Source organism: Typopeltis vanoorti, chromosome 16, assembly GCF_054136105.1.
Source record: "Typopeltis vanoorti isolate ZY-2024b chromosome 16, IOZ_Tvanoo_1.0, whole genome shotgun sequence".
Classification (NCBI taxonomy): Eukaryota; Metazoa; Arthropoda; class Arachnida; order Uropygi; family Thelyphonidae; genus Typopeltis; species Typopeltis vanoorti.
The window spans coordinates 53,115,834-53,143,200 of record NC_143564.1 but is presented as its reverse complement, the minus strand read 5'-3'; the positions used below and the strand labels follow the sequence as shown (position 1 = coordinate 53,143,200).

Here is a 27,367-nt window from a genome sequence, read left to right as displayed (position 1 = left end):
AGATGGACGACGACGACGACTGAAGCACTTATGGATACTGCAATACTTACATGTTTTAGAGAATACCCGTGTTTTTCAATATGCGACTGTACGATATCATACCAGAGGTACTAATGCAACATAAAAAAATCAGCCTATTTTCTACCCACTACTAGATGAAGGCCTCTCCCATTGCGGGAGGTTTTGGGTCTACTACTCCCATTGTGACCCAGTCCATATTGGGAGAGTACAATTACAAACATCCATGTCTACGCGGGATTCTAACCCGCAGCCTATTGGCTGGAAAGCGGATACGCTAACCACTCGGCCAACCAGGCCGACCTGGTTGCAACATATTTGCAACTAATGCAACGTATTTAATGAAAATTGTGTTTAAAATTTTGACTTGCCTGTAAGTCTCAATCGCTACCCAAAACATTTCTGGAATGAACTGAAAATGTCGGGTGTGGTTAGGCCATCAGCGTTGCATGAAGAGAATACTCAGAACACTGGAAAGATCTCGCTATGATTATATATAGTCATCACTCCATTCGTTTTGCTTAATACAAATAGCAATAAAAAAGAACACACGTCGAAAAAAAAACCGATTTACTTCTCTTCATTTTATAAAATTACGTTCAGAAAACGATGACGAAGATAATCCTCGTCACTGCACAGGCAAACTATTGCTATTTCTATGGCTGATCCTGATAAAAGTTTCTTCCCATAGATTGGCTATTTCTACTGTTATTAAGTTTTAACTGTACTCTCCTCTACTCTACAAGGTTTGCTTACTAAAACTTTCTCCCTCCTGGGATCACAGAAAAAAATAAAAAAGAACCTAAAAATCAGGAAAACGTTCGGGCCATTTCGATATTTTGAGACTATGCGATTTAGAAAAACAAATGCCATTGTTTCTCGAGTAGTATGTGTTCCATAGCACCATTTTTTTAGAACCATATTTTTGCAGACCTAATTCCAACTCTTCAACCAACAGTTTCGCGTTATTTCAAGGATCACCATTCATCCACGGTAGCAGGATTCAAACAAATCGGCCTTCAGAACACGCTCAATTTACAGACAAAAAAAAAAAAAAAAGACGGTTGTTGGCGATAGATGGCGTTGACGGTAGTTGGAGAATTAAGTAGCAGTGGAGAGGATGAGATGTATTTAGCGAAGTAGAATTGTGTGCCCTCCCACGATGAGTCCTTCGACTCCCTGGAGGAGTCACGTAATAATAATAATAATAATAATAAAATTCCCTTCTTAATTTTCGAAAAAAAAAGAAAAAAAGAAAAAATTATATAATTACGTCTAAAATGGTCTAAGTCGTCACACCACAACAAACGGATTTTTTTTTTTTTTTTTTTAGGTTTAATAGTCTTCGGTGGGTTTGTGTGGCGTTTTCCACTTTCTTGAACCCACAGTTCTGCTTATTAACGCAGCTACTTAGCTCAAAAGGCGCTTCCTCCTTCATCATCATTTTCGATGAAAAGATTTGATTTCGGCATCAAGATTTTAAGATTCCACAGCATTAGGTGAAATGTGCTTCGCTGTCTTGAGATCAAATTCTTGATTCATCTGTATCTCATCAGGAGGCAGATGCAAGTCTGCGTGCAACATCCGATTCAGGAATTTTGTTGACATCCTCAGCTGAACAGAAGTCCTTCTCACGTCTGGAACTTCTCCAACCTTTCCTTCACACACATACTCAATGTTTTCCTTATCCCAAGTTATTCGGTGTCTCCCTGTAGATATTCTACCACGAGTTGATCTTTGCTTCTCCGATGAGCAATCAAATTCCGAAATGTCTGAATAATTGTTGTCGTTCGACAGTGTCTTCTCTGTCGAACGACAATTCTCTTTGCATAGCAACGACTCTTACATTATGATCACTGCGACCAGTTGTTGTGATGCGTATGATTCCATTCTTAAATTATTTAGGTCGATTTTTACAGTCGGTAAGTAACATGATTACGTCATTAAAAAAAGTTACAGCTACTTTTAAAATGGGTGATGGCTTGAAAACGGGTAGAGTTTATGAGATTCTGTATTGATTCCTTTAATGTAGGCACTAGCTCAAACCACAGTCAACGTAACAGTGACGTAATTGAGGTCTCGGAACTGTCATATTACTAGACTTGGCCCTATTATAACAGCCAAAGCAGCGGCGTGTTCTGTATAGATCAAACAACAAAAGGTTTAAAGCTAGATCGCCTTTGATGGACTAAGAGATGTTTCATTCTTTATTTATTGCATTTTTATGTGTGCTTGCTTATATAAATTTTGGTAGTGCATAATTCTTAACTAAGTAATATATACTGTACAAATATTCATACATACACATAAGTAATTTAATTTACAGTATAAGATGAAAACGGCTTCCACTTACCTGTATGTATGTAGGTATGTTTCTTCATATCGGACTTTTGGTGGAACCGTTTACCACAGAAACAGCATGGATATGGTCTGATATTGGAATGTATCAACAAATGTGTGGTCAGGGTTGATGATCGTTTGAACATTTTTTTGCAATGTATGCACTGAAATGACCTTTGACTGGCAAATTCTTGTTCCTGATTATATCTTTCGATTTGTGCGCAGCCATCCCCGGAATGTCTATTTTGGCTGTATACCAGATTACACTTTGGATAAGGGTACGATTGGGCGTCTGCCTTGCATTCAGGACCAATTTCGATGTAGTGATTACCCGAAATATTACAAATTTCCTTTGTAGGCATTTGTCGTACGATGGTTTCAGATCTGGGATTATTCCACCAACAGACTTTTCGAGAGACTAATGTTTGACTATGGATGTCAGTGACATCAGGCACTGTTGATCTAACTGAATAAGCTTCTACATTTGGCTGATTAACTTCAGGCAGAAAGGTTGTTTCGCGAGTACCTGAAAAAAAAAAAGAAAAAAAAAGAGAGAAACTTCATGCATATATTGTAATTTTGTCAGTAGTTAATATTTTTGTTATTCCTCAGACAAAATGAAAAAAGATTAAACTTTGGCTGCAATATACAGAGGCTGCCAAAATCCTACATGATCGTCGCTATTGAAAAAGGGTAATATTAGCAATAGCAGAATCTTCAATTCAAATTGGTAATATATTGATATATGCTACCGAAATACAGAAGTTCCAAATCCTCTGCAAGCCTCCCCCCCCCCAAAAAAAAAAACAACAACAACAACAACATATTCCTTTAAGTTCTGATAAGGGAAAACATACCAAATTTTGTCCGTACCCAAATTCCTTTAAGGACTTAGATCCTGGATATAAGAGGGCCTTTATGTAGTTTGAGGCTATGATAAGAGGAGTGTTGTATGAGGGTGGTCTGAAACGTTCTCAGCCTCGACCATAGATGGCAACACTATCGGCAATATTTTTTTTTTCTAAGTTGGTACATCTTTCATAAGCATCCATGTGAAATTGTAAGTCATTCTATCAATTAATTTGTCTTATACAACTGTCTGAAGCAAAAGTGTTGTCTGTATCCCTTGAAATGAATAAAACTGAGTATCGTGCGGTTATACAATTCTTTGTAAAAGAAGGTTTAACGCCAAACGAAATTCGTTCGAAGTTCATAAAAAGTTTACGGGCACTCTTCTCCTTTGTTTTCGACAATTAAGAAATGGGCTGCCGAGTTTAAACGTGGCTGTACCAGCCTTGAAGATGATCCACGTGAAGCACGTCCAAAAAGTGTAACAACACCAGAAATCAACACCAGAAATTGATGAAGTACACGATATGGTATTGGATGACCGACAAGTCGAAGTGCGTGAAATTTTTGAGACTCTAGGCATTTCAAAAGAACTTGTAGGATATATTTTGTATGAGGAATTGCAAATGAAAAAGCCTCACGCAAGATGGGTGCCACGCTTGCTCACAGCAAATCAAAAACGCATTCGCATGAAAATCTCTGAACAGTGCTTGGAGCATTTTAACAAGAATAAAATTGATTTTCTGCGTTGATTTATTACTAGGGATGAGACTTGGATTCGCCATTACACTCAAGAATCCAAGCAGTCAAAACAGTGGACAGAAGCCGGTTATTCAGCGCCAAAGTCGGTTCCATCAGCAGGAAAAATCATGACATCGGTGTTTTGGGATGCTAAAGGCATTTTGTTTATTAATTATCTTGAAAAGGGTAAAACAATAACCGTGGAATATTATTCCCATCTTTTAACCAGACTAGAGAAAAGATTCGTGAGAAAAGACACGGTTTGCAGGAAAAAAAAATCACCATTCATCAGGGCAATGCACCTGTCCACAAAGGCGTTTTGGCAATGAGAAAATAAGGGATCTGCACTACGAATTGCTGGATCATCCACCCTATTCCACAGACTTGGCTCCCTCTGATTTCTACCTGTTCCCAAAACTAAAACTGTTCCTCGCTTGTCAGAGTTTATCTTCGAATCAAGAGGTGATTGCAGCTGTAGAGAGGTATTTTGCAGATCTTACTGAGAACCACTACAGGAACGGGATAATGATGCTGCAGCATTGCTAGAATAAATGTGTTAGTGTTAAGGGAGATTATGTTGAAAAATAAAAATAATTTTGAAATTATAAATTCGTTTTGAAAGTTTATTTTTCACTTGGTTAGAGTATAATAAATGTAGTTTAATCCTTTATCCAAGTGTGAGCAAACAAAGTTTGCGCCTGAAAGTATCTTCAGGACTGGGGTAAGGTGGTACAACACCAGGCACTCCTTGCAAAGGTGGAGCAAGCTACCAACACTCCTATCTAAGTATCTCCCATAATGCAAAACACATCTCCTTGCGGATATGTCTAATGTTATGCATTAAGGGAAGGGCCACAACCCAGACTAGTTTCGACCTTTATTGAGGTCTTGTACCACCTTACCTCAGTCCTGAAGATACTTTCAGGCGCAAACTTTGTTTGCTCACACTTGGATAAAGGATTAAACTAAATTTATTATACTCTAACCAAGTGAAAAATAAACTTTCAACATCTTTCTCTAAATTTAGAGTAATTTATTAAAAAAAGGGTGGCACACCATTTGGCAACTCCTATAGGTAGAGATGACCTTGCTAATGCTTCTGCCTGGTATCTCCACTTGGGCCTGGCTCCCACTGAAGAGACCTCAATAAAGGTCGAAACTAGTCTGGGTTGTGGCCCTTCCCTTAATGCATAACATTAGACATATCCGCAAGGAGATGTGTTTTGCATTATGGGAGATACTGAGATAGGAGTGTTGGTAGCTTGCTCCACCTTTGCAAGGAGTGCCTGGTGTTGTACCACCTTACCCCAGTCCTGAAGATACTTTCAGGCGCAAACTTTGTTTGCTCACACTTGGATAAAGGATTAAACTAAATTTATTATATAAATTGGTTTTTTTTTCTTTGTTAGGCCGAGAACTTTTCATACCATACTCGTATAGCAAATTTTGTTGTCTTGTTGCTTTTGAATAAACTAACTTAGTTGGTACTTGCAAATTACTCGTCATTATTTGTTCTTAACTCGGTTATTTTACTCATTGATTTATTTTTAAAAATAAAATGAAACAGTACTTCTTTTAGGATAAATAAATCTAAGAAAAAAAATAGGTTCGTATATTAGTAAGCAATTTTAAGTTAGCCAAAAATATTGACAGTATGTGTATTTTCTCTGTTGTTTGTTGGAACAAACACATCTATTTTCTAGTGTTAATGTAGGAACGTATACGTGGTGTTCAAAGCAATTCATTCACCGAACTACTGCAGTTTTATAGAATGGATCCAAATTCTTCGCTTATTTTCCATCACATTTTTCACAACATACACACGTAAGGCAAACGTGACACAAATGTATGACTCAGTGCCATTGGTGGACCAAGGATTGAAAATTCGAGAACTTAACTGAAATACAACACATCTGCGATCTCAGAAAAGGACAAATTCCTTAAATTATTGAAGTTGTAGAGCAAACTGTGTACGGACTCTAATGAGTTTAGAGTCCGTACACACCGTTGCCGCTTGCTGCTCCTTTTAGATCTCTTATGCATTTATGAGACTGTTCCCCATACTTGTACCAAATGGTGGTGAATTTCTGCGTATTCAAAATATTCAGATAATGGATCACACTGCGCGCTTACATGCGTGATCTCGTTATAGTCATTACACAATCTGGCAACTATGGAACGACTGTGCAATACACATGTGACGCCATCTCGCGAGCGTATGAAGAAACAAACGATGCTAGCGTCCCTTAATCTATTCAAATTCCGACGGCGAACGATTTTATTATTTAAGGCATTCTCATATTATGAAATCAATTCAGAAGAAACACAAAAGTGGAAACCTGACACCATAAAAACTTTGTTCGCATTTAATGAGGTAATAGCACTGATCTTACATTGAGATGCTTCAGCTCCCATTTCCAATAATGGTTTAATTATATAAGAAAGATATAAACCATTAATAAAAAGTGATAGCACGAATATACATTCATTTAACATTTCAGACATGGTTTATGAAAGCAATTAAATAAAGTGATTTAATACACTTTATTTAATAAACTCAATGTAATGTTATTAATTTTTGTTATTGCTTTTGTTCTATGAAATAATTAAACCCTTTTTTATATAAAGAAATAGCAGGTAACTGAATGATACTTTCATAATTCATAAAGCCAGAGTATCCTGAAGATTGAAATGTTGGCTGTGTGTGTGTTGTGTGTGTGTGTGTGTGTGTGTGTGTGGTGGGAGGTCTAAAAGTTCGAGAACCACTTTAGCTGCAGGATATTGATAGCAGCATATGGACAAGAAATGAATCATTTCATGATTTCAGAGAAAAACACTCTAATCTGCAGGTTTAGTTTACCACCTGTTGCTTTCCCCTAGCAACAAACAGTGCGAGGTGGAGCGGAGCCGGCAGCCACATGAGCTACATGCTACAGACTTTGCAAACTTCTATGCAGTTGGTTCGATGTAAATTGTCAAGAGCAATGGATCAAATGACGTCAGAATAATATTAGGATTTTGCCTGGTTTACTTCTATACACGAACATGCAGGAAGGTTACGCAATCTGAATGATGAAATATAACTTTTTTTTTTTCAACAACTAGCAGATGCGTTTCTAATAAGGAGAATTCAATTCGAAAGCAGTTAAAGAATTTGACTGCTTTCTCTGTTTAAATATTATTACGAAGTTAAACAAACCTTGATTAGGACTGGTACCACCTTACTAAAGTTTAATGTCAATGTTATTCATTATTCCCAATACTGTTGGAAATTGATGGGCAACCGATTTCCATACTTAATCGTCAACAATAGTTGAGATCAAGGGATATTTTCAAGACATCCGGAAACTGCCATCTCGTGGTCCTAATGCCTAACTATTATTATTATTATCTTAAATAGTGTGAATTCTATTTTTTCTCAGTTGTGAGGGATAAAAACCCGAATTCTATGTAGGAAAAATAAAATCCCCCCCCCCCCCTTACCTTACATACTTGTGCCAGAGATCGACTAACTCGAGAACCGGCCGAATAAAAGTTTAGAATACTGTACTTCCTTTAATCACTAATAAGAATCCCAGTCTTCTTGTACACGATTTAAACTGAATTCCGTTCATCAAAGATTTTTCAAAGCATTTTCCTTCCGTTCTTACTAATTTGTTCTGCTTATTTTCTTAACAACCTGCATTTACGAGTACTTCTAAATACAATCTGCAGACGTTCATATTCAATATTAAGAAGTTTTGGCTATTTCCTTATTACGGCATTACCTTAAACATAATAAAAGGCATTCAAATATGGAATTTCCATGCGCTGCATTAAATTTACACGAAGAGCTAAAGAATTTCTCTAAGCTATGGAATTTAAAATAAAATAAACCTAACTTTCGCCTTTTTCATTCTCCAAAGAGTAGGAAAAAGAAATTTTAGAAGTAACTGTTTGGAAAGAGACAATTCGTAGGCAGTGGTCTCCATTCCCTTCATCGTCGCTGCTATTCGATGTATTTCTGAGGCATTTTAGATGAAGAAGAATTAGAAAGAAGAATTAATTAATTAGACAGAAGAAGAAGAACTAAAGAAGAATTACAAATCAGCCTGAAAGAAACAAGAAACGGAAAATCACCTGGAGAAGATAAGCTGGGTTCAGAACTATATAAATAGGCAAGAACGAGATTCAAAGAAAGATTATTATTTTAAAATAAAATTTATTCAACTGGTATCCCCCCAATAGAATGGAAAAAAGCAATGGTGATTCCTATCTTTAAGAAAGGTAATAGAGATGACCCTAAAAACTATAGAGGTATCAGTATACTAAATTCCTGTTACAAAATATATAGCAGAATCTTAAATAGCAAACTAATGAAATATTCTGAAAACTTTATTTTAGAAGTACAGAATGGATTTAGAAAAGGGCGATCATGTATAGACCGGGCCTTTTGCCTAAAATTAATAATAGAGAAAAGAAGAGAATACATTTATAGACTTTGAAAAAAGCACTTGACAAAGTTAAAAGAAACATATTATTTAACATACTAAAAGAAAGACAAATACCAAATATCCTAAAAGCTATCACAAGTATATATGAAAATAATCAAATACAAATAAGATTAAATCACGAGCTATCATATACAAGAGAGATAAACCAAGGGGTCCGACAGGGATGTCCCCTTTAAGCAACTCTTTTTAATATTTACTTAAATGAAATAATAATAAAATGCAATAAAAATTTACATCAAGGAATTAAACTTTCTCCTACAGTGAACTTAAACACCCTCCTTTTTGCCTACGACCAAATAATAATTACAATTTCTGAAGATAACTTACAGAAAGCTATTTTAGATCTAAATGAGATAGCCAAAGATTATGGTATGATAATATCAACAGAAAATTCAAAAACTATGGCCTTTTAGGGACAAGATCCAGCATGAACTAAAATAGTAATAGATAACAAGATCTTAGAACAGGTGAATTCATTTAACTACCTAGGATGTATGATCACATATGAAAATGAAAAAGATATAAACGTAAAAATTGCAAAATATTTAAAAATAACAGGTGTAATTAACTCTATATTTAAACCAAACCTAGTTCAAAAGCAAACCAGACTAAAAGTATACAATAGATTAGCCCTACCAGTCTTAATGTATGGAAGCGAAATCTGGACAATAAAACAAAAAGACAAACAAAGATTAATAACAGCAGAAATTAAGTTTATGAGAAAAACTGTGAAGTATACCCTATTCGATCACAAAAGAAATGAAGAAATTATGAAAGAATTAAACCAAGAACCAGTAATAGAAAAAAATTAAAAGATATAAACGTAAATGGATGGAACACGGTCAAAACAGAAAGATTACCAAAACAAGCCTTAAAGTACGAGCCATTAGGAAAAAGAAAACCAGGACGCCCTCTTAAACGATAACTTTTAAGGCCGGAACAGGCCATGTTAAGCCTAAATCCTTGATACGCATGATGATGATTATTATTATTATTATTATTATTTTAGATAAAGCAGCGTCCCTAATCCAGCTAGTAAATATTTGCATGTGTCCCTACGTATTTCTATTAATTTTGTAGAATTGCTAAATTTAATCCCTGAGTTTCTTCGAAGGAGCTGATTGTGCAGAAATGTGTACCTTCCATAACGCTGGAAAGGCAGAAGAAACACCATTATAAGTTCGATTCTACAATCGAACATGAGATGGTTGAGGAAAGCTACCATCCTTTCGTCACACGTAAGGGTGCAAATTGTCGGTAGCCGTGCACTGAACTATTTGTGCCGACTAAGAGCATAGATCTGCTGTCTATCGTTTTTCTAAAGTTAAGGCTAACAAGTTTTTATCTGTTTCATTAGGAAAATGAAAAGAAATTATGGGGATTTATTTATCGAGTTTCTTCAGAAAGAAAAGCCACGCCTACTTGCATCTAAGAACGACTAGCTCTGGAACTGAATGAAAAAAAAAAAAGTGTTCGATCAGTTTCTCTAGTCTGTAACTAGATTCGAACCTGTAATTTATCCCCTTTTCTTCTACAGAACTAGCTGGAAAACCACCAAGCCAAGTCTTGGGGACATAAGAAATAAGAATTTACACAAATAACATTTATATTAATATTGCTTTTTAAGTTGCTTACATCGCAACCAGAAAAACATGAATAAATTTATAAATGAAGGGAACTTTGTTACCGGAGAGAAGGAGAGAGAGAGAGATTTACCATCTACCTTTGTGATAAAATCAAAAGCTTTTCTTTACAAATACGATTTCAAAACAGCAAGCGCGATTTGTGTGTTGCAACAGAGAACTGTCTGCTGAGCAGATTGGCTGATAATCTCCGATGCGATGTATTGCTATTGAGCGCGGTTAGTGGAGGAAGGGTTGCGAAAGCCACCTGTCGATCTGATATACAATCTCACAGCTGCTTGAAAATGAGTCATTGTAATTTAAGTAATAAACGAAAACAAGTCCAAATTGTCTCCTTCCCACGCAGATACGCAATATTAAATATATTGTACAGCAGGAACCAACATAAAAAAAAAAACTTAATAAATCAAAAACTGCTAGAATGCATTTCGTAATCAGAATGTGGGAAAGAGAAGTGGGGAGACATAAAATCGCTACGAATAATATTTTGCATTCTTATTATTCGTTAGACTTTAAACCTATAGTGAATACTCGAAATTTTGTGTCTGTCTCATCCTTAGTTTTCATTAAGATGTGATTGACTTTGAAGATTCTTAAATAAATAAATAAATAATTAATAAATTATGAATGTGTACCGAATATTAATAATCGCATTAGATCTCTTTGTAGGTGATCACAGTTATATTACTTGTACAGCAAACAATGCTGTAGTTTACTGAAACGTTAAACAGTACATGAGATCTATATTTAAGCCGTTAAATGAAAAACATCTATGCCTGCATCCACATACGGAAATCGTACATAATCAACTGTTGAAGCGTTTAATTTGCACGGAATGGTTAAAGGATTTTTAAAATGGTTATATGTCCCAATGAATTTTAATGAGTTGTTGGAACCATTTTAATTGGTTTTTCAGAAATTTCTGGATCACAGAAAAATTACGGACATCTTCGGGAGAAAACTGGTTAGGAGGATCTTCTTGGAACAAGGAGTAGAAGTTAAAAAATTCATCTTCAAATCATTCTAAGTAAATTGGCTCTAGTTGTCATACCATAGTACTCATCAGAGTTCCATGGCTACACAAAGTTACATGTATGTAGCTAAATATTACCAGTCATTTACTCCACTGGTTATTGAAGAGATCTTATAGTTCAGGGCTCTGCGAATAAATCTGTATCAACCGCTGGGATTGTGTAATCAAATATGCAAAAGGAAAGGGAAACAATATCGCCATCTGGGTATGATATTGTCCAAATAATATTTGTTATATATGCATATAAAGTAACCATAAAATATATTAAATGCAATAGAAATATAGGTAGAAGAAATATAATAATACGGTGCAGTTTATGAACATGACAACTGGCAGTGCATCTAATGTTCGCGACCTGCATACAGCTCTCAGGGTATTGAACTTGTAAGATATATCAGTCAGTACCAGTTACTTAGGTTGCGCGTATTAAAATAACTTAAAGAATGCTAACGAAAATGTTTCTCTGGATAACATTGGAAACGTCTGATCGAGTTTTTGTTGTTCATTGATTTGAAAAAGCAAACATCCTGAAGGAATTTACCCATTCTTTGACTTAAAAGTGAACAAACTAGAAAAATAATATTAATCTGCACAACAAAAATGACGAATAAAACGAGAATAAAGTTAAAACAATAACAGGGTCCTGGTATTTGTAGTCGCTATGTTTACTTCTGTCAAACTATAGAGAACAACTAATCCTGGTCTGCTCTTTATCAAATGAATCGAGTTCGATGTCAGGATTAAATTACCATTAGCTATAATTTTAAACTGAAACCATGACACTCGAAGGTCAAGTTCCGTCAATGTTCCATGAGTGATATAGGATTCGTTTTTGATCAACAACAATAATAATAATAATTATAAATTTAAATAAATTAATCGATCAGAATTTATTGTCTCTCTCTCTCTCTCTCTCTCTCTCTCACACACACACACACACACACACACACACACACACACACACACACACACACACACACACACACACACACACACACACACACACACACACACACACACACACACACACACACACACACACACACACACACACACACACACACACACACACACACACACACACAATATCATACGCATATAATGTACAAATTTAGATAACATTTTAATATTTCTTTTTATTTACAAATTCTGCACTAAAGTGCTGCCTCTATAATTGGTACTTGTATACTATGTATATAGTATACATGTATACTATGCTTATTCAATCAGAAGAACTTTTTTTTTTTTGCTTTTTTTATTATTGATGGTCTATAACAGGGGTGGGGAACCTTTTTAATATCAAAGGCGAAAATTGCTAATTTAAAAACTTCCGCGGGGGACTGGCAAATTTTAATTCTTATATATAGTGTGTGTAGTGTGCAATATATATCTCAATAAGTAAATGTGCAACATTCTCATCTGATATGATATCTTTTAATTACAATGGTGTAGACATATAACTATAGCGATCAAGCAAAGGCTATATTTAATTTATTTAAAAAATGATATTTATTTTATTTTAACTGAGGAGTTTATTAAAGCAATTATAGCATAATAAATATTTCATCAAAGTTAATGAAGCTTACCTTTAATCTTTAACTTTTTAGTGAGAAGGCTGAAACTGCTTTTTTTTTTTTTATGTAAGGTCAGAAATATTAGCCGCCCTTGAAGAGACGGCTACTCGTAGTTCATTGGAGAGATTTTCGTCAGTGAGTCTTGTACGAAGGCGATTTTTTGCCAGAGTTAATTTTGAAAAAAAATTGCTCGCATTGATAAGTAGTAGAAAACTGAGAAGCTATTTTCAAGGCGTTATTTTTTAAAGAGAATTTCTCAGAATTAATAGATTTGTAAAAGTTTAATATAGGCAGATTACTATATTTTGATCTCAAAATGTTATTACACTGCAAATCAATCAACTCTAATTGCAAGGAATCGGAAGCTTCCTCAGGGCGTAAATCAGAAGGTGTTTCAACTATGTGTAACTCAATTCTTTGATTTTTTTATATCTTCAAATCTCCTTTGAAATTGATTCAAAACACTTTGACATCCTCAACATGCTCACTTGTTGATTTTTGGATTGTGTTCTCTTAATTTTGGAAAAGGTGTAAAGCGGTTTTTTTTCAGTTGGGTAAGAAATAATTGAAGCATCGATTCAAAGCTCTTGATATGAGTGAGCAAAGAGGTCATTAGCTGATTGGGGCCTTGTAATTTCAAATTTAGGTTATTCAAATAACTAGTTATGTCTACTACAGTGTTAAATCACTGAAAATTTTCATCCTCCAATTCTTTAATGGGGACACCTTTAATGTCTAAGAAAATTTTCACTTCGTCTTTAAGTTCATAAAATCGCTTGAGCATTTGAGCTCTACTTAGTCACCTAACTTTACAATGGTAAAATAAGTCCCCATATTCGGCTTCAAGATCTTTCAAAAATTCTTTGAATTTCCTGTTGTTCAATCCTTTACTTTTTATCAAATTAATGGCCTTTGTTACTACATTCATGACGCTGTTCATTTTGAGTGACTTTGCCCATAGATTTTCCATACGAATGAAGCAGTGGCACACAATTAAAGTATTTAGGTTCAATTGACGTTTCTTAAATTCATTCTTAATCAGAGCCACGAGCCCTTTTTCACGACCTACCATGGATGGAGCACCATCTGTAGCGAGACCACTCAGTTTTTCATACGGTAAATCGAAATCCTTTAATGATGAATTGACCATTTCAAATACGTCTTCACCTTTAGTTGTCCCCTTCAAAGATTTTAAAGCAAGAAATTCTTCTCATATATTAAAATCTGTAGTTATTCCCCGTGTAAATATAGTCATTTGTGCAGTATTCGACAGATCAGTAGTCTCATCGATGGCTAATGAGTAAAACACAAATTCTACTGAATCTAGTTTCAAAGAAGTTTGGATGTCATCAGCGATATCTTTAATATGGTCAGAAACAGTTCTTCTTGATAGGCTAATATTTTTAAACAAACTCGGTTTTTCTGGACATAAAATCTCGATGGCAGTAAGAATACAATCTTTCACAAACTCACCGTCATTATGGGTTTTAAGTTTTTTAGCAATTTGTTCACACAACGCATAACTAGCTTGAGTTGCAGACGGTTTTTCCTGAATAAGCTTTTTTTAAAAAGAGATTTGCTTTTGATTATATTTTCTTTCAAAGTCGCTATCTTGTCTAAAAGTTCTGATCCTTTTAAATTTTCATATTTCTTATGCTTACACAAATAATGTCGTTCAAGATTACATTTTTTTGTAAACTGCAACATGTTTACAAAAAATGTAATCTTTTGTAAACATGTCATTAATTTCAATAAACAGGTATAGTTCTGTCCATTTTTCACAAAACAGAGCACATTCACCACTTCTTTTACACTTTTCACTACAACTTGTCATTTAAAAAAATAAACTGAATAAAGTTGTCAACTGGTTAATTACAAGGTACTCGCAGTACTGCGTGAGAAAAACAAAGTCAAAAGTCAATATGTTTTGACACGCGGGAAAATATCATGGTGGTAATTGGGAAGCAACCAATCAGAGAAAGTCTGAACTTTGCCCGCGAGAAATGCTTTTGATTTCTTTTTATTTTAATGGCTGATCTCGATTTGATGGTTGCCAGACGCAGACGATCATATTTTACGTAATATAGTTATTTTTAATTTTGTATATTTAATTATTTAAATTTAAATAAATTTAATTATAATAAATTTAAATTATTATAAAATTTTATTTACATGTACATCAGCAAAGGGGCAAATTGAAATAGACTCACGGGCGAGGGATTCCCCACCCCTGGTCTATAATATTAGTTTTAGGCCAAGTGCAATGTATAAACATAAACATGCATAAATATAAAGCTTATTTGAAGATGACATTTTTATTTACTGTTTACTTCTCCTTCTCCCCCCCCCCCCCATATCTGAATAATACTGAGAATGTGATTATGAAAAGCCTGATCGCATATAGTGATTCATTAGGCCTTTTAGGAAATATAGATCTTTCGCTTTCACAATGCCTTTGAGGATCTTTATTATTTTTTAGATTACTGTAATTTGCACATTTCTGCTTTTGAATAGTAGTTTGTTTAACCTATCTTGGAGTACAGATGTCGCTGGCTTGGTTTTTCCATAATGATTCTCATATTTATTTGTGATATAGTCGATTATTTGAGGCCATCTGATACGGGATTCGATTATTTGAGGCCATCTGATACGGGATTTAGACTATTTTGTAATTTACATCAAAGTAGCATTTTGGCATAACTGAAATACGTGGTCTGTTATTAGCATCTTATCTGTTACAGCCATACGAATAAAACTTGCATGATCTCTTTGCTCCGTTTTTAAGTATCAGCCTTTATCATTTGATAATTTAGAGATATTAATGTGTTTAATTTATAGTCTGTGGAGAATGCATATACTGTTATCAAACAACAACAGTGTGGAAAAAATATGCCGTCACCCATAATCACTGACAAGAAGCTTTTTTTTCCTCAACTACTGTGCAATTATTAAATTGGTCCTAGTGCTACCCAATATTAATCAAATAGTTAAGACTTAAGGAAATAAAAAAACGTTTCCCCATATACAGTACTTGATCAATGTTTTAATTGCGATAATAACAATAGATTTTGTTAAAATAAAGATGATTTTGTTTGTAATGAAAAAAATGACATTTTAAATTTAACAATATGTTATATGATGTAATTTATCAGATGTCGCTGAAATCATTGCAATCAGACTACATCGTGAGTAGTGCTTGATGCGTATGTGCAACGTATACGACCGATCACAGAAGATGTATATATATCTCACCAGCCTCTTTCACTTGTTCTCGCGCCAGATAGAAAACAGATGGTAGGATATATTTCAAGCTAATGTGTTTATCGGATCCATTGCTGTCTTTCTGCACTGCTGATCTGACTCCTGACGGAATCTGTAGCCTTTCAGTGACGGTGCATGTGGGCAGTTTTAATACCCATTAGCAGACAAAGTCTGAGAGAAAGCCGTTACCACTTAAGTAATGCTAGGAATGTAATTCAATCATGTGACCAGCGACTGGCTAATTATATCTAATGGGTCGTTGTGGTGAATCGTGAGATGGATAGGGGAAATTTTAGGACGGGTCTTGTAATAGCGTCCCTCGATGAGGAAGGAGTAGAAAGGCAAAGCCGAACAGTTGGAATGCTGGGAATGAATACAACTAAATTGCTCCGGTGTTATTTGTTAATCAAACTGTCCGCTTCTCGGTAGAAGATTTCCGTTCCTCGAAATGCAACTTTGTGAAACTATTTCTTGATTAATAATCACTAATTAATTAAAGCTCAATAAATGAATTTTAAATCCATGGTAGAGCCGTAGATTTAAAGAGCATTTCGAAGCCAATTCAGTCCTTAAACAAAAATGCATTAACATGCAATCGTGTCAGGTTTGTATGCTGAAAGCTAACACACACACACACACACACACACACACACACACACACACACACACACACACACACACACACACACACACACACACACACACACACACACACACACACACACACACACACAAATTAAAACTATTAACAATAACAATATTACATTTATCCATCTTATCTAAATAGTTAAAGACATTATTTTCTTAATTTTACATTAAAATAGACAAAAACAAATCTCAGAAGCATAAATACAGCTATAATTGACTTTTTTCTTTCTAGCTGGCCGTTCTGAAAACCACGTTGTTGGGCATAGTTAGTTAATTCTTAGTTTAAAGTTATGGTTGAACTTTAATAATACTGGCAGTTCTATATTAGGAATAATCCATGTTGTGCAATGCCAAAAGACTGATTTTGCAGGCACAGTTGTAATTAATCGAATCAGCATTGAGTTCAAGTCAAGGAAATATACGAGTTGATTCTGTCTTTTAAGTAGGCTAATAACAAAGCAACCCATGTCGAATATTGCATTAGTTCCATCTACTGTCTTTAACAACAACTCGTACTTTTGTGTTACGTCTATATTTGCGTGTATTATTGGAGTACTTTTTTGGTTGCTTTCAGGATAAGAAATCATAGCTTTTTATTATATAAAATTCTGCTGGTTCTATGTGAGACAGGCTAATACGCAAATGACTTATTCAAGGAAGGATCATCAGTGTATACTATAGCCGAAATAGGTAAACAAATTATTCTGTTTGAAAACCCAAAAGATGTTTTGAAGGGAAAAGACAGTAGATGGAACTAATGCAACATTCGACATGGGTTGCCTTGTTATTACCTTCTTAAAAGACACAATGAACTCTTAATAATTTTTTTTCTATAATTGCATTTCGAGAGCAAATCGATATTTCATATATAGGAAAGTGAGTTTTAGACGTTTTTGACAATAGTTCAAAATATTCGGAATTCTTCATTGAACCGATAGTTGGAAATGATGTTTACAGATTGCCGAAATCGTTAATCAAAGAATCGACACAAAATATAAATCAATGCAAAGGCAGCTTTTCCAAGTAAAGTAATTCTCGAATGAACGAAAAATATTAAAACTGAGCTAAGAGGCACAACATAACACGCTTCGATCTAAAGGTCTTTGATTAGTGTTTACTTATTAGTAACTGGATATTCAGCGGTTAGTTAGATGGTAATTTTTTTCACTTAAAAATGTTATTAAAAACGTTGATATTTACCTCCAGGTTCTTTCGCAGAGGTATGCGTTTATTAACCTTATTTGATTTATTGGCATGTTCGCTTTTATGAGTTTATAGAGAAGGCCTTGGTGCCATATCTTGTCAAAGGCCTTTGTGACGTCTAAGAATACCACGCCAGTGTGCAGATTATAATTATATCCTGTTGTGATGCATTCTACTATTCGGTCGATTTGCTGAGCTGTGCTGTCTCTCGTCGGAAGCCTAATTGTTCATTTGGTATGATACCTAGTTTATCTGTTGTTTCTTGTAACTTGAGAGGGTGACGTTTTCTGTTAATTTTCCTAGGTTGGATACTAAACTGATAGGTCGGTAACTTTTGGGGGAGCTGGGGGGGGTAATTCTTTGGCTTCTTTATGGGTATGATGTCGGCGGTTATCCATGCTGTGGGATAGTGCTGCACTCTTAATATTGCGTTTGTCATGTTCACTAGGCGCACTATAGCCTTTCGTGGAAGCAGCTTAACAATTTTGTTGGTGATGTGGACCTGGTGCTTTTTTTTTTGCTGTTGAGATCCTTTATGATGTTGATTATTTTTGCTGGAGTAGTGGGGACGATGCGTTCTGAGTTAAACGCACCTTAAGGCCCTTGGAGGGCCTTAAGGTGCGTTTAACCTGTTGAACTTTGCAGATGAGGTTAATGTTTATGTTAGCATATGATGGGCTGCATTGTTTTTCCAGATTGTCCACGAGAGCTTCGTCTTTTACTATATCCGTGTGTGTAATACCATGCTTGGCCTGCATGGGGGGAACGACTTATGTTTGGGATGAAGGGGTCTCAAGAATTTCCAGATTGTACGATCCTCTGGGTTGAATGCTGATAGCTTGTTTTCCCGTTCCTGATTTCTGCGGTTTTGAAGTGTGTCTCTGACTTAGCTGTTTATATTGTTTAGGATGTTTTTTTTTTTTTTTTGTCTTGTGGGTGATTGTGGTTTTGGTAACTGCTGCTAGCCCTTTGTTGATTTGATTTGTTAAATTATTCACAGCTTCATCTATTTCTTCTTTTTTGTAGATGATGGGTGCTAGGCCGAAATCTTCTGTGAGAATTTTGGATAGCTTGTCCCATGCTATGAAGGAGTTGATCTTGAGTGCCTAGTTTCAGGATGGGGTTGTGGTCTGACGACAGCTCGTTAATCATCAATAGTTGATACTGATATCTGATATTTTTGAAGATAACAATGTTCTTTACATCTCATTTATCATGAGGGCTGTGATGAGTGGGTTCGGTGGGTTCGGTGGGTCCTGCTACTGCAAATGATTTTTATCGATTGTGGTGCTAAACCATGCTGTGTGCTTGGAGTTTAAGTCGCCTGTTATGATGATGGAGTCTGTAGAGCCGAAGGAGCCGAAGCGCCCCACCCTGACATCAGTAGAGGATTGCTTGGTGAGTTGTAGGCTGCATATATTTCGAGTCTGCCAATTATGTTGGTGTGCACTTCTATGCCGGTTACCTCAAGGTTAATGGTTTGTGGGTTGGCTATGGCATTGTGCTTCAGATAGGTTTTGATTCAGATGGTGGTGCCTCCGCCTCTGGTTAGTCCATGATTAGTCGTTGATTAATATCATGCCGGGATTGCGTCTGTATGCGAACTCTTGTACTTCTAGTATCTCGTTTTCGTAAGATCGTTGGCATTCCAGGGAAGTTCGGTTGGATTTTGTTTTTATTCATGACGAGGGCTGTCAGAATAGAGTGGGTTCCTTGCAGGAATCTCTTTCTGGAAGATGATGATGGGCTAGTTTTACTGAATTCATGGAGCGTGGTGGCTAGCGAGGCAGTCCAAATTGCTTCTAGATTGGGGCTTGTTTGGTCGTCAGGTGCTGTATTCTTTGAGTGCACTGCTTCCGCGTAGGTTTTGGTTGGGGACTGGGTTCCTGGTTGCTTCGAGTAGCAGTGTGTGTATGTGGGGGGGGGGGTAGTTCTTATGGCCTCACGATTTTTCGGACGGGGCTGCAACCTTTATAATTGGCGAGATGAGGCCTGCCGCAGTTAGCACATCTGGCCGGTGTGGTTCTTCGCTTGGTTCAGGTGATGTTTTCATTCATCGCATTAAAGTACCTATATTCTTCTTTGCATAGCTTTTTGGAATGGCCAAATTTTTAGCATCTTATGGCATTTCTCTGCTGAAGCTCTTTTTCCGAGTGGTTCCATGATGATCCTGAGACCGCAGTTATCCCGTAAATCTGTTTTTGAGTGTTTTTAATTTCGACCAGCACTAGTGGCATTGGTTTTTTGTCTATTCTGTACAGGTGACTCCAATGAAGCTTACCTTGATTGGAGTCACCTGGTTGATGAGGTCTGCAGTGATCTCATCAGATGTGATGCCCTCGGCAACCCCCTCTGAGCACCACCTTCTGGTTTCTTTCACTACTTAGAAGGTGTGATATTGTAGTTTAGAGCTGTCCATCATTTTGGTCATCTGTCTGTAATCAGCAAGAGTAGTAGGATGGATTTTTCCCTTTCATCTATATTTTGTCCTAGGAGTAGGCGATATTTTGTTCACTGAGGATCAGCGAGACTGAGGTCCACTTTTCTTTGTCTCGTAGAATTACTGGGGGGGGGACTTTTCTTTGTTGCTTGGGACCTCTTGTGCAAATGAGTCCTCCTCCATGTGATCATCTTCGGTCGTACGTCTTTTGCTGGTGGTTTCCCTCCTAGGGGTCCATCTGCAGGGGCTCCTACTGCTTTAATGTAAGCTGAAAACTGTTGTTTTTGAGACGACATTGAGAAGTACAATGACTGCCTAGATGACATGTTTTAATAATAAAACTACGGACATGAACAGTCATTTTGTGATTACTGAGCGTCTAACCTAATAAGTCCTAACTAATTTTCCTCAACAGCGTGTTTCCAATATTTAGACCTTATTGATAGAGTACTAGACCCATCAGTGAATCAAGGCTTGTCAGGTAAAGAGTACGACAGACAACTGCTGTCATCTTGTTGCCCTAAATCCTAACGCATATTATTGTCTGTAAGGGTGTGAATTCTATGGTAAATTTTGAGATGCAGCGCTAAAAATCTGAGTTTTATGGAAAAAGAATCCTGCTTTTCGGTGGGCAATGATAAAGTAATTTACGAAGTGGCTGGTCTTTCTTTGGTCTTTGGACTATCTAGCTCTATGGAAGGAAACGCCAATTTTTTAGGGACCACGCAACCAGTTATCATCAATTAAAAAAAATTATCTTTTATCCTAGAAGACAAAATGTGATTTTTTGTAGATTTTGAAACGCTATAATGATATCATAATAAAATATTTTTTTCCCAGAGATTTCATATCATGTCCTAATGGTTACGCAATTTTTAATCAAAATTTATTTGCATGTAAATAAACAGATAAATTACAACGATTGCTATTATTATTTTCGCTCGTATATCCCCCCCCCCCCAAATCTATTAAGGATTAAAATGCATATCATGGGTCTGTTAATCGATGGAAAAGATAAAATTAATAATTTATATAAATATTGCCCTGTACAAAGCGTTGGTTTCAATCCTCATCGAATACCCGTGGAATAAACTGGAATGCTGACTGTGAGCCTTGCTCCAGGCTCATGACGACCTTACCTTAAATGGAAGGGAATGTAATAGACGAATGGAAGGGAATTACCGCAGCAACATACCAGAATGAAAGGCCTGTGTAGCTCAGTGGAAGTGGCGCTTGGGTCCTGTGCGAATTAAACGGTCGAAGTTAGATTTAAGTTCAAGTCTAGTCGCCGACTGGAGGAACTTTTTCTAACCCTTTCTTCCAACTATTCCCCGAGTTAGTCGATCTCTGGCGGGCTTTTCATCCCATAAACTCAAGATAATCGACGTAGTACCCACATTATTTTGGACAGTAACATGATAAGTACCAAGAGATGGCAGCACTTGTTTGCCAGCATGTTCATCGGTGGCTGCTATATATATATATACCCTATATATATAAAATGATAAGCCTTTTTATGTCACGTCTTTTGAAACGTTTTGAAACTGAGGGGCTACCCTGAGTGTCTAGTCTTCAAAATTCGAGTCATCAGAATTCAAGGAGAACCGGCCTACCAGTCCGGAACTCGAGGGGAGCAACCCCCCCCCCCCTTGAGTCTTCAAAATTCGAGTCTTCAGAATTCAAGGAGAATCGGCCTACCAGTCCAAAGCTCGGGGGAGTTGGGCGCCATAGGTGCCAGGCGGGCATAGTATATATATATTTATATATATAAGGGGATCAAAATTAACGTATCCCTGTTCATTGATTTGTGCAGCGCCACTCTGTGATTCAAATGCTGAGAAACTTTACCGGCATACATTGTGCATGGAAGCGATATCTGAGAAGAAAGTAGCTCCAAAATACCCCACGACATTGTAAACATCAAATGCATGGACTTTGCATATCACGCAACTTAGCAGGTGCAAAGAGGGTTTAAAAAGTTCATTCACTATCTCCACATTAATAGCACTAACCTTGCTCTAACTTTGCTCATGAAGCTGTACTGCCTAAACAACTGCAATGCTGTTGCTGCAATCCGCGAATTCCTCTCCTGAACAAATGTCAACGAGGTCCACTATATCCATGCGATGAATGATTAGTCGTTTTGAATAAACAGGATCGTTGGGAGTTAGGCCTGGCAGAGGTTGCAAACCAATCAATTCACAACAAGTGAATGAAATGGCTACTGCCGTTGTGGAGCAGGCCATGAATAACAGCGATGGTTCCTGCAGTGCACGTGCTATATCAAGACCCATGTATGTGCCTTACACAACTGTCTTGAAAATTCTACAGAAGATTCTGCATTTCTATCCATTCAATATAACTCAAACGTAGCAGCTGCGTCCTCAGGACTTTCAAAGTCGACTGACATTCGCTTTAACATTCTTTGCTCGAGTGGAATTGGACGCTGCGTGGCAGTGGATGATTTTTGTGTGGAGATGAGACTTACTTTCACTTAAACAGAGCTATGAATACCCACAGTTGCCGGGTATGGGCTACTCAAACCCCGCATGCAATCCAACAAATTCATTTGCATTCATTCAAAGTTACTGTCTGGTGGGGTTTTAAAGCTTGTTTATCAATGGACCATTCTTCTTTGATGAAATTCGCCAGTCGGGTCTTATGATCTGCTCAGTTACTGCCGAGAGGTATCTCGATAGGTTACAGGAAAATTCATCGAAAAGCGAATTCATCGAAAGACAATTCATCGAAAAGGCAATTCATCGAATGAACAATTCATCGAAAAGACAATTCGTCGAAAATGCAATTCATCGAAAAACAATTCACCGAAAATTTTAAATTTTCGATAATGTTATGGTAAAAGTAATCCATTTAGAACAAAAACTGAACCATGCAGACAGCTTCTTGTACCGACAACTTCTACTAAGTCATTTAAGTCAGAGAGTTTTTGTAATAAAGTACATAACTTGGACACATTATTTCATTGTCTTCCCGAATATAGCTGAACTGAAAACAGGAACGGTTCGACATTTTCTTGTAAAAGTATCAAATAGCGAATCTGAGTAAAATTAATCCCATAATAATTGCTGTATTGAAGTCGCATATTACTACTAGCAACAATAATAATAATGAAGCCCTCATAGTTCAGTCAGTAAAAACGAAGCCATTTAGTTAGAAAGACCTGGGTAGTTGGTCCCATTTACGCATACTTTTTATCAGTCCTGTTCTGCTAAAGATAAGTTAGCATGCATAATATAGATACGGCTGTGCTTTTCTTTCGGAAACAGGCAAATCAGTCCCATGAACAGACATGAAACAGTTATCGGACAAGAAAGACTATAAGAACCATATTGTTCTATAATTTTTCCCTATGAAAGTAGCATTGTAATCTCCTTATTCACGGTTCAGGGTTTGTTCAAAATGGATCAATTTTCTCATAATATTTTCGAAAATTTGAAATTTTCGGTGAACTGTTTTTTCGAATTGCATTTACGATGAATTGTCGTTCGATGAATTGTTCATTCGATGAATTGCTTTTCGATGAATTGTCTTTCGATGAATTGCCTTTTCGATGAACTCTCCGGATACCATCTCGATAAGATAAACAATTTGGTTGTGCTTTAGCTACAGCAGCGCCTTTGCATGAATTCAGTCATTTTCATGGAAGATGAGTCTCCTCCGCACATCGATCCATATATATAAAGCAGTCGGTGTGTATATATATAGTTAATTGTGATAGTGATAGTTAATTGCCATATTCTTAAAATATGACAATGCAGTTACCCATAAAATTTTAAAATCAACATGTATTCTTTGGAATTTTTTGAATAACAATCTGTTTTTTTTTTAAGAAACCTCATCGAGAACCAGCTTACCATCACATATATGCACAATTCTTGATATATGCAATCGAAGATGTCATGACATTATGTTTATTCGACATACATAAATGTATTTATGAAGTCAACTCATATAAACCCTTATTGCATACCAGCAGGAAATTTCATCTCGAATATTAATACAAAGAAATCCTGATCTCTGAATCATATCACATTAGTAGTTCCTGCACCTATCAAAAGTGCATTTTGGAAAGTGGGAAGAGATAAAAGAAATAAAATACTTAGAATTCACAATATTGGTAATTTCACACTTATTTTTAATTTCATTTGTTCATCTAAGAGTAGCTCACACACACACACACACACACACACACACACACACACACACACACACACACACACACACACACACACACACACACACACACACACACACCACACACACACACACGCGTCTTATTTATGTCCTCTTTTCAATTCATAAATCGTTTCTAGAGACGAGTGAAGTTGAAAAACAATTTCTGTCTTATAACATGTTAAAATGACAGTAGAAAGAAGACTTCGCGCAATCCATTTCCTTGGAGAAGTATTAACTTATTAGAGAGGCTTTTTTAGTTCTGATTATTTACGCTTTTGTCCATGAAATTCTTTCGCATCTCTTATAGTTCAAAAAAGTCATACAGTAAGTTATTGTACTCTTTTGTACTTTTCGAGAATGTTGCTTCCAAGAATAAACAGAGCTTTCACCTTATATAAATTCTATATATTTATCTCTCCATATCTACGAATATATTTATGATAGTTTGAGACAGAAGCAAAGTAACGTATTTACGTTTTTACACAGTCTATCAATATAATTTTTAAATATTTTAAAGAAATAATAATGCAAATTTTTCGTAGATTTAACACTTAGATAATTGAATAATTTTTAAAAAATAGAACACACACCTTTACTCATTTTATATCAAAGTGTTATGATATAATGTTATGAAAATAATTATTGTGATAATATTAGGAGGAAAAAGCATTGACAGGACACAAGCCAATGAAGGACAAGCTGACTCTTTTGCTATGTGGAAACGCAGTGGGGACTTCAAGGTCAAGCCATTGCTTATGTACCACTGTGGAGGAATTAGTGGAAGATCACAGGAATGAGCTCACCACGGAAGAACTGGAACACCTTCAGAAGGAGCAGCAAAAGACGGAGGTAGAGGAAATGTCTTCAGACACAGAGGAAGGGATTGAGGATGTTCCTAGTTCTTTGATCAAAGAAATGTGTGCGAAATGGGGTGAGGTGCAAATTTTTGTGGCAAGATATCACCCTCACAAAGCTATAGTAAACAGCATCATAAACCATTTCAATGACAGTGCCATGTCTCACTTCAGAAACATTTTAAAACGCAGGCAAAACAAATCTCATTGGACAGGCTTTTAGTGGGACAGAGGCCCAGTGTGTCTCATTCAAAGTCAAGTGGTGCCAAGAGACAGAAAAGAGAAAGAGAAAACACCAAGAAGGACAGTAACCTGATGTTTTTATGGAATGGGACTCCCATTACTCATCTCCTTCCACTTATGCCATCAACTCTCCTCCGTATGTATATTTAAAGTGAAGTTAAATTTTCGTTTTTATTTTATCTATTTATGGTGTTAATTCTTTTTATGTAAGAGTTTATGCATTTTATTATGTTTGTATACGATCTTATGCATGAAGTACTATTGTAAAGGTTTAAGTAATCAATCGTCTGGGGTTCGGGAACGGATTAATCCATTTTACATTAATTCTTAAGGGGAAAATGTTTCAGTTTTCGAACAGCCTTCACGAACTAAGTTCGACAACCGAGGTTCCACTGTATATGGATGCAAAGCCTGTTTTATCTATACTAGAGTTTCTTGAATTATGCTAAGGGAGAAGATTTCGTCCCTTATTATTAATTTTTTTTTATTCTTGGATGAATGCTGTTCAGAGGAGCAAACATTGAGTCATGCAAGATGACTGAAAAAAAAAAAAAAGAGTAGTACACATATTTTCTCTGTTTCGTTGTAAAGAACAACATTGGATTTGTTGTTCCTTAATACGTCAATCATTGGAGTTTGCTTTTCATATGCGAAATATAAAAAAAATAACTAATCAACACCGTCGCTCAACTTGATACCTGTCAAATCTCTGAAAATCAATTTAGTAAATTCATACTAATAAAGCCATCATCCAGTTATTATCTGAGTTTATATTAGAGAAAAACATGTCAGAAAAAATTTAAAATGCTGTTTTTATTCTTAAGGACAATTATCCAAGTTTAAAAACAGAAAAGAATAATTATTCTTAATAATAATTGCGTTTTGCTGAAAGAATTCATACAAATTGATCTACATTTCTCCTGTCCTTTGTCGGAAGATTATTAATTTTCTTTATGCGATTTTATGTTCACACCTACTCATAAAGGAAGTTAATTCTTTTATTTATGAAATAAAAATTTTATTTCACGAATATATTCCTTATATCATCTGTTAAAACTGACCACGTGGCTCGTAACCAAAGAGCACATGCATCATCCTTACGAATACGCTACGAAATTATTAGGTTAATATTATTCCAAATAATTTAGCCTTAATTTTATCGATAATATTTATTCTTTTTCTTTAAATAACTCTATATTCTGATGGTATATACTTAAGTGAGTAACATCGACAAAAGAATACAAACAATAGTGTTACCTTCCGGTTTTTTTTCAGCAGTTGTTGGTAGCTTCGAAATCAAGACTTCGTCTTCCTTGGATAGCGACTTATTTTCTCGTTGGTGTTTTGATTTTGTCGGTCTTTTTCTTACAAGAAAAGAACGAGGCATACTTCCTTGTATTTAACTAGGGAAAAACTATTAAAAAAAACGAATTATTTCTATGTTTTTTAACTTCATTAAGTTACAAACAGTCCTATTCTCATCTAAGCTTCTATTAGTATCTTATAGCTAAATTTTTAAATCTTTTCTCTATAAGAAAACCTGCACATGTTTTCCTTCTACCTTTAGCATTCACGTCAGAGTGCAGTTCGAGACTATTTCTTATGACATGCTTCAGCATAAACGCGAAGTCAGTGATTGGATTTTCGAGTGCCAGGAGGGAGGGAATTTATTACTAATCAGCCCAATCAGGATGGCATTTAAAAAAAAAAAAAAAAAAGAATTACCTCGACTGGCAAACAAAATGTGAACAGTTTATTGTAACAGGTGTTCTCTGACAGATTTCGTGCTTGCATCTGGAAACATCGAAACAGTTAAACCTTGATGTAAGG

The 27,367-nt window shown here is 35.9% G+C and overlaps 1 protein-coding gene across 1 annotated transcript in view; it reads right to left on the bottom strand.

Moving 5' to 3' along the window:
• The window catches only part of LOC150098020 (uncharacterized), a 36,798-nt gene extending 9,714 nt beyond the window's left edge, over positions 1 to 27,084 (bottom strand). The window contains exons 1-2 of the mRNA XM_090406258.1: positions 26,795 to 27,084; positions 2,372 to 2,884 (exon numbers count right to left, since the gene is read on the bottom strand). Of these exons, the coding sequence (XP_090262384.1) occupies positions 2,372 to 2,884; positions 26,795 to 26,924 (643 nt within the window). The 5' untranslated portion in view covers positions 26,925 to 27,084. The remainder of the gene's footprint in view (positions 1 to 2,371; positions 2,885 to 26,794) is intronic.
• Between the last annotated feature and the right edge of the window lie 283 nt (positions 27,085 to 27,367).